Source organism: Diceros bicornis, chromosome 7 (genome assembly GCF_020826845.1).
Source record: "Diceros bicornis minor isolate mBicDic1 chromosome 7, mDicBic1.mat.cur, whole genome shotgun sequence".
Classification (NCBI taxonomy): Eukaryota; Metazoa; Chordata; class Mammalia; order Perissodactyla; family Rhinocerotidae; genus Diceros; species Diceros bicornis.
Window position 1 is genome coordinate 12,997,917 of NC_080746.1, and position 21,139 is coordinate 13,019,055.

At 35.5% G+C, this 21,139-nt stretch overlaps 1 protein-coding gene across 1 annotated transcript; it reads right to left on the bottom strand.

Annotated features, from left to right (window-relative positions):
* Positions 1 to 494: 494 nt before the first annotated feature.
* LOC131408337 (putative olfactory receptor 8G3) lies at positions 495 to 1,433 on the bottom strand. Its single transcript, XM_058544954.1, has one exon. It carries the CDS (start codon positions 1,428 to 1,430, stop codon positions 495 to 497), a length of 936 nt encoding a protein of 311 aa, XP_058400937.1. The 5' UTR covers positions 1,431 to 1,433.
* Between the last annotated feature and the right edge of the window lie 19,706 nt (positions 1,434 to 21,139).

Genomic DNA, 21,139 nt, shown 5'->3' on the forward strand with positions numbered 1-21,139 from the left:
GCTTTATAGCTTATTATGTTTGGGATCCTAGACATTTACACAAACTAAGTAAAACTTCAATTCTTCCGTTTTTAAAAGGGAATAATACTAGGGTTTTCCTGGAAGGAATACTTTAAATATGAAATAAAGTCACCTATTTAAAGTTCTTGGCAAAGTGCTTGATATTTCATAAAATCTCAATAATATTGCTACTATCATCTTCATCATCATCATTATCATTGTTGTTCTTACTGTTATTTGTGTTATTATTAAAAAATAAAAATAGGACTCCTTTAATGGTCAAGAGTCTTTGGTTTTATTCTTAGTATTTGCTTCTCCATGCGTAGTAATTGTAATATAGGTTCAAAGGAAGTGGTCTGGAAAGGAATTTGGGACATGTGTTCTATGGCAAAATGTCACTGAATTGCCAAAAATTTGCACAGAAAACTAACAAATTACATATTTCATCAAACCAAAGGCCTATTTCTGATATGACATCATCACTTTGATTCTATTCATGAACATGTTCTACGATCCAGAATTTTTTTCAGGGCAATTTTGACATCCTTATTCCGCAGACTGTAGATCAGAGGATTCAGCGTAGGCACAATGATGGTATAAAACAAAGAGGAAACTTTCCCTTGATCCATGGAGTTCACAGATGATGGCTGCTGGTACATGAATGCTGCAGATCCAAAGAAAATAGCAACAGCTGAGATGTGGGAACTGCACGTGCTGAAAGCTTTGGACCTGCACTTAGTGGAGCAAATTTGGAGGATGCTGGAGATGATGAAGATATAGGAGGCAAAGATAGTTAAAGCAGGAATCAGAATGTTAAATGCACTCAAGATTAGAACCAATAATTCATTGACGTAGGTGCTGGAACAGGATAGCTCCAACAGTGGAAAGAGATCACAGAAATAATGGTTAATCACATTGGTCTTACAGAAAAGGAGTCTCAACATAAAGCCTGTTTGGATTGTAGATCCAATGACGCCCAAAATATAAACTCCCACTGTGAGCCAGAAGCAGATGAGATAAGACATGATGACATTGTAAAGCAATGGGTTACGAATGACAACATAGCGGTCATATGCCATTGCAGCCAACATGTGACACTCTGCAATACCAAAAGCAATGACTAAATAGAGCTGAGTCATGCATTCAGGGTGGGAGATGATGTTCTTCTCTGTCACAAAATTCACCAGCATTTTGGGGGTAATGACAGAGGACTGGCAGAAATCTATGAGGGACAAGCTGCTGAGGAAATAGTACATGGGGGTGCGCAGGGGAGAACTGAGCCTAATCAGTGTGATCATGCCCAGGTTCCCCACCACCGTGACCACATAGATTCCTAGGAAGAGGAGGAAGAGGGGCAGCTGGAGTTCTGGCTGTTCTGTTAGCCCAGCAAGGATGAACTCAGTCACTGTGGAATGATTTCCTTCTGTCATTTTCCTCTGGGAATTTTATGTAGGAAGAGAAGAAGAAAAATTATGGTAGGTATTTATTGTCTCACCATACAATGAAGTGTGAAACAGTATTCAAGTCTTTTCAACCAATTGGCTCCAGTTCTCTGTTCATTCCTGATCTATGTTAGCAGTCAAGGACCCTGAGATCTCAGTAATGTGAGACATATAAATAAATATCAGAACTATCCCTTTTTTGTTCAATGGCATAAGAGTAGATCTTAGTACTATCCAGTCTCTGACCATCCAAAGAACTTTTCCGTTAACTTTGATTGAGTGTTATAAGAACTTTCCATGACTTGTTGATATTCCTCTCAACTCTTCTGCAGAGAAAATACTTGTATGCTTATTTACATATTAGGTAACAGAGGCTTATAGTGGTTGGATATTTTCCCATAGTTCAGCATGTAATAAGTAAATGATCCAGGATATGAGATAAGACCTGTCTGTCTCACCTTCCATCTCTTATTTTAGCTACTCATGTCCGCCTTTCTATCTTTGTCTCTTTGTCATATCAGGAAAACTTTTCACAGCAATTAATGTGAGGGAAAAAATTCATGTAAGGTACTGACAACAGTGTATCAACAACTGATCCAGAATGGACTCCCCTGTAGTGAGTACCTTGACTAATGGCACCTCTTCCAAAGTACAGAAATAGTGGTTCTGGAAAGTAACTGGATGGTTAACAATGTTTTTCATTCCACTTGAACTCAACAACCAGCAAGGACATGAGTGTCCTAATGAAGAAGATTCCGAAGTGTGAAAAATTAAAAGTCCAAATTCAATCCTTTCAAAAACACTTATGAGGTATTCACCATGTGCTAAGTACTTTGTATGACCAGATGTGGTCCCTGACCCTTGGAGCTTATGTTCTGGGAGACCAGGGCTTCAGAATGTTAGTGTGCATGTTGTCTTTGTGTCTTTGTACTCACCTTCAAACCAGAGCTTTTAATAGCACTCCCTCAGGAGCATGAGAAACCAAAGCAGAAAGAATATGTGTCTCTGTCTGTTTCTAGGAAATGGGTTTGGAAGAAACCTGATGATTTCGAGCACAGCACACTGTGACGACTGTTCTATCTTCAAAAGAAAGAGATACAGAGATACCATCAGAGATTATTGGTATATCAAAAAACAGGGGTATGAATATTTAGATAACAATGAAAGGGCTGGATATATTACTATTCATTCAATGCATATCATGTGCTGTCCAGGCACTTTTATAAATGGTATCTGATTTATTTCTCCCAGCAACCTTACGAATCTATTATTCCTATTTTATAGATGAAGAAACTAAAATTCAGAGACTTAAGTGATTTGTAAGTGGTGACTCTGTGGTTTTCCAATATAGACGTGGATGATGGTTTTCTAATAGTACAGATGGAAAACTTCACAGTTTTCCTACAGATGGAAAAGTGGTAATAAAGAACTTGAGCTAATACTGATATCTTCTGGAAATACCATCCTTCTAAAACCTAAGCATGTATAAAATACATGCTAGACTCAAAGCACATAAGAACTGGAGGAAAATGATAATAGTGATATTAACGTTTATTGAGTGATTCTAATTAGACCAGCATCAGGATAAGATCCTACAGAGATGAATCCTGTACCAGTTATCCATGCATGGATTGCTCAACAAACAGTGTATGAATAAAGGGACACAACTGGGTTCACAGCATGAAACGAATAAAACAAAACATCTCTGTCTTTCCCAAATTATCAATTGCATGTAAACTTTAAGAACATGGTGCAATTCTACCACTAAAAGGACTGTCTGTGGTATTTATGCTTACACTGTGCAAGTCACGGCTGAACAGGTAAATATAAACCCAAAATTTAATCTTCTGTTTACTGCTTTGTCTCCCAGTTCCAAGAATTTTCTAGTATAATACTAATGATTGTTTCTATAGTATAATAATCCCAATCTTTGGAATTTACAGTTTTCACATGTTTACTACTTTGTTAATTATTGCTTAAATTGGTTATGTAAAAAATGTAAGTATATTTTGAAAGTTTTTTATTTTTTTTAAAATAGGAAATGGTTTTCTGCCACTCTTGTTGACAGTTTTCATCTATAGACATTGAGTTCACTCATGGTTGTGAAGACGTCTTTCAGAGAATGAGGGCCTATTAGTCTTTAGATAGCAAGACACTGCAAAATTGTGATTTTTAAAAGTTATTTTTCTAGAGTTTAGTATAGCACCATGGAAAACTGTTTGCCTTCTTCGGAACAAATTTAATTTATAAAAAGTGAAATTTGCAATATTAAAAATGTTGTTAACTGATTAGATGTTTTTCTAAAAATTAGGATTTAAGTAATGTTAATATTCCCATTAAAATGTCTTATGGATTAGTAAGTGCTGCATTTTTAGCTTTTTATGAAGTTGTATCATTGCAGAGCTTCTCTATGATATAATGAAGCTATTGACATGATGAATGTATTGCTGTTTATGCTTCCTCAGTTGTCCTTAGACATGTCATACCTTGGAAGATATGATAAATCTAACATTAAATAATAGGAGGTTTAGGGCTGAAAACATGAATGTGTTATGGATTGCAAGTCTCAAAACAAGTGTAGACTGAGTAACTGTTATCTATCACATTTCCAAAATATATGCTTAAAATAGTTGTAATAAAGTATAATAGACAAACTTTCAAAACAGAATTAATGATTAAGTGCATTTCATTTAAAAATTATATGCATAAGATAGTACAAGTACAATATAGCAGAGAAACATTCAAAGAAATGTTAATGATTATTTTTATCATTTTACATTTTATAGTAAAAATTGTTTTTGTCTTGTATATTTAATTTCTAGTAGTAAAAAGCATTTAGTGTTTTTTTTTTTTTTTTTTTTTTTTTGTGAGGAGATCAGCCCTGAGCTAACATCCGCCAATCCTCCTCCTTTTTTGCTGAGGAAGACGGCCCTGGGCTAACATCGGTGCCCATCTTCCTCCACTTTATATGGGACGCCGCCACAGCATGGCTTACCAAGCAGTGCGTCGGTGCGCGCCCGGGATCCGAACCAGTGAACCCCGGGCCGCCGCAGCGGAGCGCGCGCACTTAACCGCTTGCGCCACCGGGCCGGCCCCACATTTAGTGTTTTTTTAACAAAGAAACTTACTTTAAAAGGCTTAAAAACACATTTTTCATAAATTAATAAATTACCAATATTTTAGATTTTTTTTCCAAAAAATGATTTAAAAAATCTTATAATAGTTTAGAAGTACAAAGCTCTGAACTCAAGGATAAAATAAGCTTAAAAATTAGGATAAATATCTGCCTTAGAAATCTGACTGGAGCATATTTTATGTTTTAAACAACATGGACACAAAATACCCAGCAGTTATACTAAATTATTAGTGTAAATTAATGCCTTCCAAATTTCAAAATGGTTTTTAGCTATGTTTAGTATAATAATGTAACTCATGTGTCTCCAGTGTGGGTGATATCCTGGGCACTATTTTCAAAATATTCAAATAAAATAGTTCAAGTACCATCCCACGTATTAGCAGAGTTCTGCTCTTACGCTCCTTCCCTGCCTGTTTCTTGAAACTGTTTAGGGAAAAGGGTGTTTGTCTTACATTCTCTCCTGAGTCAGTTCACAGTGCAGCCTGCCCCTCTGTTGTCATTCAGCCCCGTTTTCCTATAATAGCTCCGTCCTTTCTCATTTTCACCACACACTAATGACTGGAACTAGTAAAACTGCGTATACTTCTTTTATTTCATTTTTTTAAGGTACCCTTAACACATGATTGCTGGATATAATACATTTTTACTAAAGACTTAGGGGTAATGAAGTGATTATACCGCAGGCTGAATACAACTTCAAACTGAGTGATAGAAGGTCATGGCATTGGAGAGTTCTTCCTAGCACTATTCTCCCAGCGGCCTGGGTTTGACTGCCAAGTTCTCCTATCTCTCTAGAAAAGGAGCTGTAAATTACTGAGCTTAGGCAGAAGTCATCTAGTAGAAATGTTTTGTTTTGGTAGCACAGTGCATTAGAACATGTCACAGAACATGCATTTTCCAAATCACCACTCTCTTTTATCTTAAAACCTTTATATACTTCTGCTGCTTGCTTGATCCACGGGGCATTTGAGTTTGTTACTCTACTCTAGACCTTTTTCTCTTGTCCTCCTTTGGGGAACAAACTCTTCCTTGAGGGGAATAATGACAACTCCAAAGTTCTCTGTTATTAAAATGTTCAAAATTAAATTTTATTTATTTTTTGTTTTGATTTCCTCATTTTGATTGTGATTAAAAAACACATAACGTAAATTTACCATCTTAACCATTTTTAAGTGTACAGTTCAGTAGTGTTTAGTGTTACATATATTCACATCGTTGTGAAATAGATCTCCAGAACTTTTTCATCTTGTGAATCTGAGACTCTATACCCATTAAACAAATTCCCTCTTTCCTCTCCCTCAGATCCTGGTAACTCTCATTCTACTTTATGTTTCTATGAATTGAACTATTTTAGATACCTTGCGTAAGTGCATACAGTATTTGTCTTTTTATAACTGGCTTATTTCACTTAACATAATGTTCTCAAGATTTCTCAAATTCAAATGACTCAAAAGGCCACCTGGATGTACAAAAAGTATGAGGTTATGACACAATTTGAAAAGCATGTACCCTATCAAAAACATTCTATTTTATTTTTTAAAAATAAAATAACATCGGGGCCGGCCCCGTGGTGTAGCAGTTAAGTGCGCGCGCTCCACTGCTGGCGACCTAGGTTCAGATCCCGGGCTTGTCAGGCCATGTTGTGGCAGTGTCCCATATAAAGTGGAGGAAGATGGGCACGGATGTTGCCCCAGGGCCAGTCTTCCTCAGCAAAAAAAGGAGGATTGGCATGGATGTTAGCTCAGGGCTGATCATCCTCACAAAAAAATAAATAAAATAACATCAACTGCATCCACAAAAAAACCCCACAGCTAACATCACACTAAGGGTGAAAGATAGAATGTTATCTTTTAAGATGAGGAATATGGCAAAGATGTCCATCCCATCGTTTCTATTCACCCTTGTACTGGAGGTTCTACCTAGAGCAATCAAGCAAGACAATGAAATGAAAGGCATCCACATTGGAAGGGAAGAAGTACAATTATCTCTATTCACAGATTATACTATGTAACATATAGAAAATCCTAAAGAATCTAAAAAAACTTAAAACTAATTAACAAGTTCAACAAGGTTGAAGACTACAAGATCAACATATTGTACTCAAGTTCAACAAGGTTGAAGACTACAAGATCAACGTATTGTACTCAATTGTATTTCCATATACTTGCAATAAGTGATCCAGAAAAAAATTCCATTTGTAATAGCATCAAAAAGAATAAAATACCTAAGAACAAATTAAACAAAGAAATGCAAGACATGTACGTTGAAAATTACAAAACATTGTTGAAATAAATTAAAGGAGACCCACATAAATGGAAAGACATCCTATGATTATGAATCAAAAGATTCAATATTGTTAAGATGACAATACTCCCCAATTTGATCTTCAGAGTCAACGCGATCCCTGCCAACATGCCACCTCTGTTTCTGCAGAGATTGACCAGCTATCCCTAGAATTCATGTAAAAATGTAAGGGACCCAGACTAGCCAAAATAAATTTGAAAGAGAAGACAGAAGTTCGAGGACTCAGATTCGCTAATTTGAAAGCTTACTGCAAAGCTACAGTAATTGAGACAGTTTGTCACTGACATAAATATGGACATATAGATGAATAGAATAGAAATGAGTCCTGAAATAAATTCATATATCTATGGTGAATTGATTTTGACGAGGATTCCAAGATAATTCAATGGGGAAAGAGTATCTTTTCAACAAACGATCCTGGAAAAACTTGACAGCCACATGCGAAAGAATGAAGTTAGACCCTTTCCTCACACCATACACAAAAATGAACTCAAAATGGATTATAGACCCAAATTTCACAGCTAAAACTGTAACACCCTTAAAAGAAAATATAGGAGTAAATATTTGTGCCCTCAGGTGATATTTTCTTAGATAAGATGCCCAAAACACAAGCAATCATAGAAGAAATAAATTAGATGTTATCAAAATTAATTTTGTGTTTCGAAGAATACCATCAAGAAAGTAAAAAGACAACCTACAGAGGGGAGAAAATATTTGAAAGTAATATATCTGATAAGAAACTTTTATCTAGAACATATAAAACCTCTTACAACTGAACAATAAAAGGACAACCCAATTTTAAAATGGGCAGAGGATTTGAGTAGACATTTTTCCAAAGAAGCTATGTAAATGGCCAGTAAACACCTGTAAAGAGGTTCAAGATCATTAGTCATTAGAGAATGGCAAATCAAAACTATAATAAGATATTACTTCATACATATACATTAGGATGACTATAATCAAAGAGACAGACAATAATGATTGTTGGCTAGGATCCGAAAAAATTGGAACCTTCATAGAGTGCTGGTGGGATTGCAAAATGCAGCTCCTTAGAAAACCAGTTCGGTAGTTCCTCAAAGTGTTAAACACAAAGTTACCATATGACCCAGCCTTTCAACTCCTAGGTGCACACAAGAGTTGAAAACAAATGTCCACAAAGAAACCTGTACATGAATGTTTAGAGCAGCAGTATTATTCTTAATAGTCAAAAGATTAAAAACCACCCATATGTCCATCAAATGATGAATATCTAAACAAAGGGTGATATAATCATACGAACGAATAGTATTCTGTAATAAAACGTAATGAGTATTGAGACATGCCACACCATCAATGAATCTGAAAACATTATGCTAAGTGAAAAAAACAGACACAACAGGTCACATATTGTATAATTCCATTTATATGAAGTGTCCATAAAAGGTAAATTCATAGAGAAAGTAGGTTAGTATCTTCCAGGGACTGGGGGCAGGGGAGAATGGGAAGTGACTGCTAATGGGTGCAAGGCTTTTTTGGGGAGGGAGGGAAGTGAAGAAAGTGTTCTAAAATTAGGACATGGTAATGGTTGTTCATCTCTATGAATATACTAAAAAAATTGATTCGTACACATTTCAGGGCTGAATTTTCTGTTACGTGAATTACGTCTCAATAAAGCTGTTATAAAAAAGTAAAACAGCAACATAATAATAGCAATACCATACTGACCATACAAAACATTCCACCACAACTTGTTAATTTACCATTGTCCTGTAAGCCTTCCCCATCTAGGTTCTGCCTGGTGTATGCCTCTTCATTTATGCCAAACACGCCCGATTAAGTCTTTCTTCAAACAATAGGATTTTTTTTCTCCCCCCAAATTTGTGCTATATTCACTCAAAAATTATAACTATCTTTTATAATTATAATATATTTTCTTTCTAATACATAAACAAAAATACAGGCCTTAACCATGAATTGTTAATGTTACAGACATAAGGCAAATGTATACTCTATTTAAAATGTTTCTCCCATGTCTTCATCTGAGAAAGAAATAATCACCATATACAAAAAAAAACTAAGCAAACGTAGTAAAGGAGGCCTCAAACCACAATGTCAGAAAATACCTAGCAGACTTAAGTGGAATGCCTGGCAGTTAGTAGTTTGCTGCCTAATACCTGCTTACCCTTTGATGACAATAAGTTTGCCGTCTCCTGCAGAAACCAACCATCCCTGGCTCTGTGTCAATTCTATACTTCACTATGAGGAATTTAGGTATGTCTAATGTACAAAATTGTCAACTCAATGTCAAGCCAAACCTAGTGCCAATTTTGTAAACCCAAAATGGTAGTTTCCTAGTTATCTTTTACAAAATCTCAGTAATTTCTTTTACTCCATCCCCTAATTTTACTTTACCTGATATCAAAGGGGCTGAGTTGCTGTATCTTTGTGTATATTTGACTCTTTATAATGGCTAACTGACCATTTTTCCTCTACTCCTGACCTCCCACAAGACTAGCCCACTACATACTGGTGCTCATCACAAACGTTCCATTACCTTTTGCCCTATCTTTGTAATTTGACTGCAGGTGTTGGGCTCTTAATCATTTCATGTGACCAGCTGCCCCTGAAGTCTGACTCAAACACATACTCTTAGTTTCTGTTACTTCCTGTTCTGCCCCCGTAACACCACCTGTCTGTTTGAACACCTGTGATGTTACATGTGGAAAATTCCCAACATTGCATCAATAGTCTTTTCTTATCTTTGTCTGATCTATCTCAGAGATGAATGAATCCTGAGAAAAACACCAAAGCAGTTTAAGAAAGAAAAAGCAAATTTTGAGGTCTTATAAAAGAAATATTATGATTGATAGCCAGTATAAGATCATTAAGTATAACCAGAATTTTTGTTTCTTTAGTTTCACTAGATTAATAGAGTAAAAGAATGTTGTAGTTGTAGGTTATCTTGATTTTTATAAAGTATTGGCTAAATTTCTTGTGATAATCTATGGACATGATAAATTTATGTATGGTAGGTAAAAATACAGAACACTATATCATAGTTATATGAATTCAAGGACCATCTAAAGATTAATGATGAAGTGAAAAATTTTAAGTTATTATTTCATAGAACTGTACAGTTAGTCTTATCTTGAAAAACATTCTATCAATAACCTGGATGATGCCATAGTAGAAATCGTTATAAAATTCATAGATAATATTAACATAGAAAAGAGTACTGAACACTTGTATGATGATAATGATTCAAGAAGATATTGTTAGGCTGTGAATCTGGACTGATGATATTAAAAAGAAGAATCTGGGGCCAGCCGTGTGGCATAGTGGTTGAGTTCAGCGTGCTCCGCTTCAATGGCCTGGGTTCGCAGGTTCAGATCCCAGGCGCAGACCTACACCACTGTGGGCAGCCATGCTGTGGCAGCGACCCACAAACAAAAATAGGGGAAGATGGGAACAGATGTTAGCTCAGGGCTAATCTTCCTCAAGCAAAAAGAGGAAGATTGGTGACAGATGTCAGCTCAGGATGAATCTTCCCCAGCAAAAAAAAAGAGGAAGAAGAATTTAACAGTTGTAAGTGTAAAGCTTGTTGTGAGCACTCAGGATAGAAAGATAAGACAGAAGCCTTGCTCTTCAGAGTGCTGCAATCTCGGAGTGGTGAGGTTGACTAGACAATGTGATAAATATACGATTGCACAGGTCGTCCAGGAACATGGTGAATACGGTGCTAACCCAAAAGAGGGGTCAATGAAGACTTCCAAAAGAGACCTGAATCTGAGGATAAGTAGAAATAAGCCAGGTGTGCAAAACTTTCAAAATTGAGAAGCTTGGGCCTAATTGCTCTTCATATCAAAAGGTCTGGATCAAGAGAAAATCACCAGAATATGCCAATCAATTCATTAAAAAGAACATAATATCCAAAATCAGGGAAGTGATAGTTACACAAGATAAATTGCATCTGGAAAATTGTGCTTTGTTCTGGGGGCTATATTTTATGATAGTGATTTACAAATTATAGTTGTGCAAGAAAACTAAAGATTTAGATCAAAATAATTTACTTCAAGTATCTACATGACTAACACAAATTGGAATTAGATTTATTGTATGTTACCTCAAAGGACAGAGCTAGCCAATGAGATACTTGTTTCAACATCAAAAATCTCTCTAACCATTAAATGTGCCTGAAAGTAGTATGAATTGAATTATGCAAAAGATAATTTTTTGTCTTCAAATGTGTTACAGCAAAAGATGAGTGATCATTTTCAGATAGCTTTAGGAAATTCCTGTAATGTTGTGAGGAGGCTATACTCCTTTAACATTCTGAGATTAAAAAATTATGAAATAGATAGAATTTAGATACTCGGCCTTTACTTGGAAACCTTAGCCTGGGTTATATGTACACTTTAGACCAAGTACTCTCTAAGGAAATAGCTCTTGATGATGATGGCAGAGGCTGTTCAAAATAGAAATTCCTGGGCTCTCTCTTAGTTAGGGGATCAAATGCAGATCTCAGTTCCTGGGTTGTTCACATAAACATGAATCAAAATCCATGATTCCCTATTGCAGTTTCCTCATAATGCGACCAAAGGCACTTGCCAAAATGACATGTTTTTATCTAGGATTTCAATATACAAGAGGTATCATCAAAAATATATAGATAGAAGCTCCCTCAAGATTTCCTTTCACCAGGGATGAGCTATTGGTACATAGGAGCAATTAAAATTTGCTTTTTTCATCCTTTGTTGATACTCTCATCAGCCCCTTTGTGTATAATATTCTCTCTCAGCATCGATACAGCAGGCACTCATTAGATCAGGGGCTAGAAATTCAATCCTGGCAGACATTGTTCTAGAAAGTCTTTATGACAACAACTTCCCATCTGAATATGATTTCTAAAATATTTGAAGACATGATTTCAATATTTTCCTGTTTATTTAAGATTTGGAGAAATAGTTAATTATATTTAATTATTAGTAGTGGTTGCTCTATAGTTTTCAAAACACTTTATTTTTGTGGGCACAAATCATTGTTTATAATGATAATAGCCAGGATTTATCGAACACGTATTATGTGCCACATGTAATTTAATCTTGTTACATTTACTAACTTAATTCTCACGGCAGCTCAATATGGAAGATAATATTAGGTTAAATCAGGTAGCAATTTCATATGATTCAATCTAATATTAACATATTTAATATTTAAAAAATAAAAGAGCTGAGACACTAAAGTTTAAGTAATTTGCCCAAGCTTACCACGATAGTACATTGTGGTTTAGTTTGCTAATAAAATGATTACATTTGATATCTTATGTATATTCTAAAGCATTCAATCATTTATTCATTCAATAGACACGCAATACACAATAATAATGTTAGGACATAAGCTCAGAAATGCAAACTATATGTTTTTAAATATATCTACAATTGAATTTAATGCATATGTAGTAAACAATTGTATAGACTTACTTTGTGTCAAATAGGTTTTTAAGCACTCTCCTGCTTTATACTTTTATATACTAGACTTTTTTATCTTGCAGAAGAGGGAATTGAAGCACAGAAAGGTTCATTAAGACATTATAAATAATTACAGCAACAACAGGAATAAAAAAAGATCGTGTCTGGCAAACTGAGGCTTGTGGTTATCCTACTTAGAAAAAACTGACAGACTGGTAAAATCCTTCATTCATTCATTTGCTCATTCAAAACTACTCATCTTCCTGTTATGCATAAGGCTTTGTGCTGGGTCCTTGGGTTATAATGGTGAGCAAATAGAGAAGGACTACTGTCTGGTGTTATGCTATGCTCCCTAGTATGGCAGCCACTATCCCCGTGTGGCCATTCACTTTCTCTGTTACACTGACACATTTCAAGTAATCATTAGCCACATGTAGTTAATGGCTACTGTATTGGAGAAGGCAGAAATAGAGCATTACCATCATTTCCAAAAATCCTATTTGCTAGTGTTGGTTCAGTGGAAGGGGGAGAAATTGATAAAAATTCTATCGGAAGGTCAGTTCCAATGTCATGTTATATCCTTCTTCACAGAGAAGTGGAAAAGGTGTGGGAAACTTCTGTTACCCCACACCACTACACTAAAATGTTTCCTGCCACATATTTCTCGTGTATCATTTCATGCAATATCTCTCAAGCCCTCAACATTCCACCATTTCTGTGGGCCCTGACTTGACCACATCAATTTCCACTTTTAAAAGGTGTTTCCCAGAAATTATCACAATATAACACATGTAGTCTGACTAGCATGTCATATTTTACCTATAAATTGATGCCTTCAGGCTTTCCTTGACCTGAAAAGCCTTCAGTCATATATATACATAGAATTTTCTCTAGAACACTTTTCTATCTCTTTGGAGTAACTATAGTACTGGTTAAAAACATGAGCTTTGAATGATAACCTTGCTGGATTGGTGGTTACCAGAGGGGAAGGGGGGAGGGAGGAGGGTGAAAGGGATAATTCGGTACATGTGTGTGGTGATGGGTTGTAATTAGTATTTTGGTGGTGAACATGATGTAATCTATGCAGAAATAGAAGTACAATGATGTACACTTGAAATTTTTACAATGTTATAAACCAATGTTACTGCAATAAACAAAAAATTAAAAAAATAAAAAAATAAATAAAAAAAAAAAACATGAGCTTTGGCGTCGCATGAGTTGCAGTTCAAATTCTTTCTCTACTCCTTAGCATCTGCATGACACAGGGAAAATGACTGAATCTATGTGAAAGTCAGTTTCCTAATCTTTCAAGTGGTGTTTATTAGCATGGTACTTATGTCACAAATGTATTGCAAGAATTGAGGAACACAATATTGCAAGGATTGAATAACACTGGAATATTATAAGTATACAGAAAATATTAGTTATTATTCTGTTTAAGCATTTGGCTAGCACAGGCTCAAAGGAATTTCCAAGAAAATTATTCTAGACATATGTTTAATTTATTCTCTGCAGCCACACTAAGCATTCTAAAATTCAACAACTCCCTCACTTTCTTTCAAAGGTTCTATTAAGTCCACATCACTAGCCATTTTTAATCTGTTCCTGTCTAAATTATATAAAGATGCTATATCAAAATATAACAATGTTCTTATTAAGCATGTCCTAGACGATGCCTCCTTTACTTTCTATGTTGAACTAACCAACACCAGGTATCAAAACTTGCATACTGACTTATGGTTTGAGTTATGACGCTTAAAGAACCTGAAAGTTGTCATTCCTGTCTATACAAGAAAAAGTATACAAACGGAAAATTAATGATTTTTCTTGAACTTATCAGAGAACAGAGGTTTCAGGGCAAATTGCCACCTCGAAATCTAGAGAGACAGGTATATCCAGAGAGATACAGCCTTTATGATTTTCTTACCTGAAGCAGAAGTCACTGGACTCCATAAGCTGGTAGGAATACTCAAATTATTCTGATGAAGTGTTAGAGGCTCAGTGCAGACTAGAAAGACTGTGAGAAATTCCTTGGGTCCCTAGTCATGAGGAGATCCCACACTTACAGGCTTTCCCTCTAGGAATCCTCCAGGTTCTCATGGTGATGACACGAAACAGATCCCTTGCTATCCCTGCCAGGGGGATGAAAAAATTAGCCATCTTGCAGCCCATCTAGTCTCTACTCTCTAACAAAGAGCTAACCTCCAGGGGGAAGGAATTTGACAGATGGCAGTTCTTAAAAGTTTTCCCCAGTGACAGAAAGGAATTCTGCCCCAGCTCTGGTCTTCCTGTCTCATCTTATGCAAAAAAAAAAAAAAAAAAATAGCCAACATGAGAGTGGTCTTCAAAAATAGATTGAGAATGATGCAGCTAGGGAAGGGAGTCGGCGACAAGGAGAAAGAAGGCTATAACCAGTGGTGGAAGGATAGAACTGGTTTTGAAGGCCACATCCCTGTGAGACAGGCCCACTAAAAGACTGAGACTCAATCGGAATATTATAGGACATTCCCTTGTGTCATGCCCGACCACTCCACCAACAACCCTGCTGTATGATAACAGTGGGTTACAGCTTCAAGACACAGATTATCTCTAGGGATCAGTACAAAGAGGAGACTCAAAGCCAAGAGAGTAGACAGAAACAAGGAGAAGAGAGAAATTTGAAGTCTCTGATATCTAGAACTACAACAAACATTAAACAAAGACTAGTTTCCAGCCAAATTAATATAAATCTTCACACTTAAAGGTCTATTTACTTCAGTATCTATTAAGAGATATAACATGCTCTACTTTCAACAAAAGTCACAAGACCTGCCAAAAGACAAGAAAAAACATTCTGAAGAGACCAAGCAAACATGAGAACCAAATTGAGATATGATAGGCATATTGGCATTATCAGACAGGGAATTTTTAAAAACTAGAATTATTTACTCAGCTCACCTGTTTTGTTTTGTTTTTTAATCTGTTTTTTAATAAAGATCTGAAGCAGATTATTTCTTCAGGTCTCTTAATGCTAAGATCTGTGACTATAAATACGTAGAAAACTTTGATTTACTTTGAAGTCTGTATTATATTGTGGCATTCTTCTCATTGGCTTTCACTGACAGGAGAAAGCCTTCATTTCATGTGATCAGTGAAGGTATGTCAGGATAATTCTTGTGGACCTCAACTGCCAAGTTGGTGGTTTCTGGGCATTCCCTTTCTTAAAAGATATAAGTTAACACCCAGAGAGTGAAGCTGATCCAGGATTTTCTGTTACCTTCTAGGTGGATTTAAGAGTCTCACCTATGTGGTATAAAAAGCTGGATTCTTCACAAATAATAGATCAATAAGAATGTAATCAAGCAAGGGCTCATTCTGCTTGCCACAACCCTGAAGCCAATCAATTGCAAGACGAGCCAGTGGTCAAGAAAGGGATTTATTTGATTAGCCAGCAAAATCAGAAGATAGTGGACTCATGACCCAAAGATCGTCTTAAACAAGCACATAATCTTGAGGCAGTTATATGAGGACTAGTGGGCTATGAAGGAGAGGCTCAGGAATGTTGAACACCTGGTATCCATGGCTGGAGATGCCACACCAGGTCTTTCAGTTGCCATCGATGATGGATGCCAGCATAGATGTTCTTCTCTGAGGCGGTCATCATATTCCTACAAAAATCAAAAGAAAATAGTTATCCTCCATCACTACAGGAAGGTACATGTGTCAGCCAGGATTATAAAACCTACAGAGGGTGCATATTCATCACCTAGGCTATGTGTAAGTTAAAACATATACAGTGTGGGTGAGTTAGTCAGAAGTCATTCTGAGTTACACTATGGCTTCCCTCATGTCACCCTTGTCCTAGACTGCTATCAACAAGAAGTGGATGTTTGCAATAGGGATTGCTTGGCCCATTGAAAGCTTTCCAAATCCTGGTGATCCAGCCTGGGGCAGTGGCATAGCAAAACTAATCATCTCATTGTTCATAACTTTGCAGAATGAGCCCAAGAAGAGGGAAAAAACCAGGGTCTCAGTCAGATTCAGTGTTCTTTCTTTATTATATTCTTGATTGTATGTTGCTATGGACATAGAAAAGTAAACTATGTTACCTCTAAGTTTCTTTCTGTCTTTTTCAAGCTTTAAGAAAACTGACATCTGCAGAACAAGAGGTTAAATTATGCACGTAAGGACTACAACACACTGATCAAGGTGGGTAACAGAGACTATAAATATGTTTCTTGGAAAGCTTGAAAAGGTTATAATTAATGATTTAGTTTTCATTTCTGCCAAGAAATAATGGACTGACTAATGGTCTCTTCTTGTTTTTGTGCTTCTAAGAGTTTTTCTCACATTTTTAAATTGGGAACTTTCCATCATCCCTGCTCCGTGGTCTTTGTTAGATCCACTCTCAGCTCTGTTGTTTCCTTGGACTGAAAATGGGCTATACCTGAAACCCAGAATTCATCTGCAAGGCCTGTGTTTCTAAGGAGCACACTGCAGAGTTTTACCTTGTGCTCTCAAGAGATGAAGAACTGTGAGATTAATTTATAAAGTTGTGTTGTCCCTCTTGAATTCTTAGAGGATGCTAAATGAGATAATCACTGAGGAAAAATAAATATGGAGTTGAATTAGTCATAAACTCCACAGACTTTAATTCTCTCAGAGCATGAGTTTAATTCAGAAAAAATGTATTTAAACTGAGTCTAAATTATCATTATATCCATCATTATCTATAAATCATTATACAGCTATGATGTCTTTATTTTGACTCTTTCTATTCTTGAGAGCTAATTTAAATTCAGTTCCATTTGTAGCCATCTAATTTCTACATTTAGGTCAAACATAAGCATATGCATCCATAGTGATATCAGATTCACTCTTTCCTGCTCTTGGATACACTCACTTCCTTGTTATGTAAGTTATGTGTGCTGTTATGTTATATATGAAAGGGAGACTTTTCATTCTCCATTATTCTCTGTTTCAGTTGGATGGTTGCCCAGCTGGAGTAGTCAAGAGTTTGCATTTCATATCAACTTCAGGCCCAGGCTGACCTCTACCATCCTCTACATACTGAGTTATGTTCAGGAATAGGTCTGTCTGTAAGTGGAAGGACAAAAAGATATTGCTGACGTGACATAAATAGTGTATACTCCCAGGCTCTCAGTTAGTTCTATTTCTCCCAAAAGACTGTACATGTGTGATGGACTGTTCAGTTACTTATTTCCTCTCATTTGTATAAAATTTTGCCATTTATAAAAACACACTCTCGCGCATTATCTAATTTCCGTGAATCCCTATGAAGTTTTGGTATGAATTGTGAGTCCTGTTTTACAGAGGAAGAAAATAAAGCTCAGTGAATATTATTGATTTTTTTTTCCACTATTGGATTGGAGTAACCTTTTGTGGAAAGTACGCCCCCCCCCACACACACACACAATTCAATTTCTTTAATAGGTATTTAGGTTGCCTATCTCTCCATGGATAAATTTTGGTAATTCATCAAATTAGTTTTTTTCATACAGGTTATCACAAGATCAGGCTTGCCTTCTGTGGGATATGGTTTTCATGTCAACTCAGTTTTGGAAGCATCTGTTGTGGATCTGTCCTCTATGTGGGCCACCTCATGCAAGCCTGGGACGTGGGCAGTATACCCTATGTTCCAGGTATCCAAATATTTGATACACTGTTTATGGTCAGATTCATGCATGTACAGCACAGAGATGAGCCCAAAAAGTTCGTATATAAAATTTACCAGGTTACCTTCGTTCTCGACATGGTTAGAGAACTACGCTTTTAGTTTCACTTACTCATTTTCCAGCTAGAAAGTTGAGACTTTAGTTTTCCCGCTCGGCTTCACATTTCTGTAATGGTATCTGCCTTCAGGGACAAGCAGAAGAAAGATAGAGAAAATGCAACAGAGATTATTCTCATATTCTAGAAACCACAATTCCCCTTCCTCAGTGTTTTATGCCTTTCAGTGACTGTCACTGCCACCATCACTGCTGCCTCAGTAATTCCTGAGAGCAGGCGAAGTAGGAGAGAATGGAAAAAAAAACAAAATCCACACTTCAGAAAAGTCTGGGAACTTCCCACACTCTCTCTGACACTTGGGGCCCCCTTTCTCACTCTTCAGATCGGAAAGTGCTTCTCTAGAAGCTCTTTCTGTCTGCAAATGCTGTGGTTTGGTGTTTCAATTGGCCTCTGAATCCAGGCTGATGGACACTGAGGAAAGGAAAAAAAAAAAAAACACAGGAAATTCACCTCTGTATTGGTCTTAATTTGAGTCCCAGTTTCTCTCCCCAGTCTTCCTGCTGTGATTTCCTTTTCAGAGTCTTCAGACAGCAACTTCATGCATTCAGTTTGAGAAATCAGATGAAGTGTGCTTACACCATCTTAACTGAAATCAGAATCTTCTAAGTTATTTTAATGAGTAGAAATGTGTAGCTTTCTAATTCTAATTTGTCTTTTCCAATAAATTCAACAATTTAGACAAAATTTACACATTTCTTAAAAAATACAACTTTCTAAAACTGACACAGAATAAAATAGAAAATCTTATTAGTTCTCTGACCATTAAGCTTGTTGATTTTGTAATACAAAAGAAAAAAGAAAAAACCGCAGCAAAGGAAGCTCAAGGCTCAGATAGCTTCATAAAACTTTTAAGAAAAAATATAAATCTTAAACAAGCTTTTACATAATAGAAGAGGAGAGAACACAGGCCAATTTATTTTCTGAAGTAAGTATAACTCTGATTCCAAGACCTGACAAAGATATTTCAAGAAATATAAATTAAGAGGCTTAAGTCCTTAACAATGTATTAGCAAGAGAATACCATAACACAACGTGACCAAGTTATGTCATGTTGAATGTTAGTTTGGTTGAACTTTTGAAAATCAATGAAAATGATTCAGTAAGCTAAGAGAATAAGAAGAAAAGCCAAATTATCATCTCAATAGATGCAGAAATATAATATTTAATGGTAAAATATTAAATACTTTCCCCTAAGACTGGGAACAAGTCAATGTTGTTTTCTTTTGCTAATTTTTATTCAAAATTGCACCAAAGGTCCCAGCCAGTCCAATAAGGCAATAAAAGGGAGCAAAGGGCATACAATTTTCAAGAAGAAACAGATAATCCTGCACTTGCAGATGACATGATTTCCTGTATAGAAAGTCCTAAGGCATCTACAAAGTAGCTACAACACCTAACACAAAAGTTTAGAAAAGTTACATGATATAATGTCATTATACAAAATCAAATATATTTCTATATATTATCATAAAACAATTACAAAATTTAATAAAATAATTAGATTTCTCATAGCATCAAATACTTCAAAGTAAATTTAAGAAAAGAAGTGAAAAACTTCAACAATAAAAATTATAAATCTTTGTTGAGAATAATTAAAGACCTAAATAAGTACAGAGATAGTCCATATTCATAGATTTGAAGGTTAAATTAGTTAACATGCTTATTTCTTCAAATTTACCTATATAAGCTAATCAATCAAAATAATCATGCTAGAAAGCATTTCTTTTTTTAAAACAGAAATTAATGAGCTGATTTTGAAATTAATATGGTATTGTAAAGGACCTAGAACAGACAAAACAACATTGAAAAAGAACGATGTTAAAAGACAGACTGCCTGACTCAGATTCTGTACAAAGCTACCATAATAAATGTAGAGTGAATCTGACATAGAGATAAACAGCTAGATCAAAGAACTAGAAGATATAGTCCAAAATAGACCCACACTTGACTTTTTGACCATGACCTCATAATAATTCAGTAGGGAAAGAATTCTCTTCAACAAATTATTTTAGAACAATTGAATATTAATATAGGGACAAAATAAACCTCAACCTTTACTCCAGGTCATAAACAAAAATTAATTTGAGATGGATCACAGATCTAAATTAAAAAAAATAAAGCTATAAAGCTTCTAGAAAAAAACATCAGAGGCTATCTTAATGAGCTGGTAGCCTAAATGTAGTGTTTTGCCCTTTTTACCTTACATTATTTTGTAATCCTCTTCTCACGCTGTTACATAATTTTAATAGTTGATACTATTGAGAACCGTATAATAATATATTAAGTCAATATGTTATAATTTACCTAACACATTATCCATGTCTGAACGTTTAAGCTATTTTCTTTTTCTTTTTCTTTTTGAAACAAACGGGCATTACATGGTATTTTCCTCTGGAATATTTTGGTATGATGATTTGTCAACGTTTAACTTACTAGATCCAAGTCTATGAACATATTTAATTACCTTGATTTGTATTATAAAATTGCTTTTCTAAAAGATGTACCAATATGTACCTTGAATTAATCATGCTGCTTTATGTATTCCTTTGGGCTTTCTTTAATCCTGATCTCTTTATCCCTTCACTATTTGATTTGCAGAGCTAACTCATATTCTCTGTTTAAAATTTAAGATTTCTTTCCTCGTTGGAAGTTTTTTCTGATCTCTCTCCCATTTTGAAATAAATATCCCTCTTCAGTGCTCTCATAAAATCCTGCATGTTCGTGTATCATTGCAATAATCTTCTTGAGGGTAGGATCAATGTCTTATTTGACGTGTAAACCCTGCTCCTGTCACTATACAATATATAGAATTGATACTCAATGAACACTTGTTGGAAGAATATATGAATCAATAAAGGTTCCAATGATGTGAGAGTGTTGCAGAGTTTCTGTAACTTGCTGATATGTAGCTTGATTCTTTAATATTATTTTGCCAATTGAGTAGATGTAAAATAGTATCGTAGTGTCATGTTACTATATTATTAAAAAATTAATAGTAAGGTTAGCCATCTATGTTTATT

What these genes read in the sequence shown, in the direction of transcription:
- LOC131408337 (XM_058544954.1), bottom strand. Translation starts at nt 1,430, where the DNA reads ATGACAGAAGGAAATCATTCCACAGTGACTGAGTTCATCCTTGCTGGG.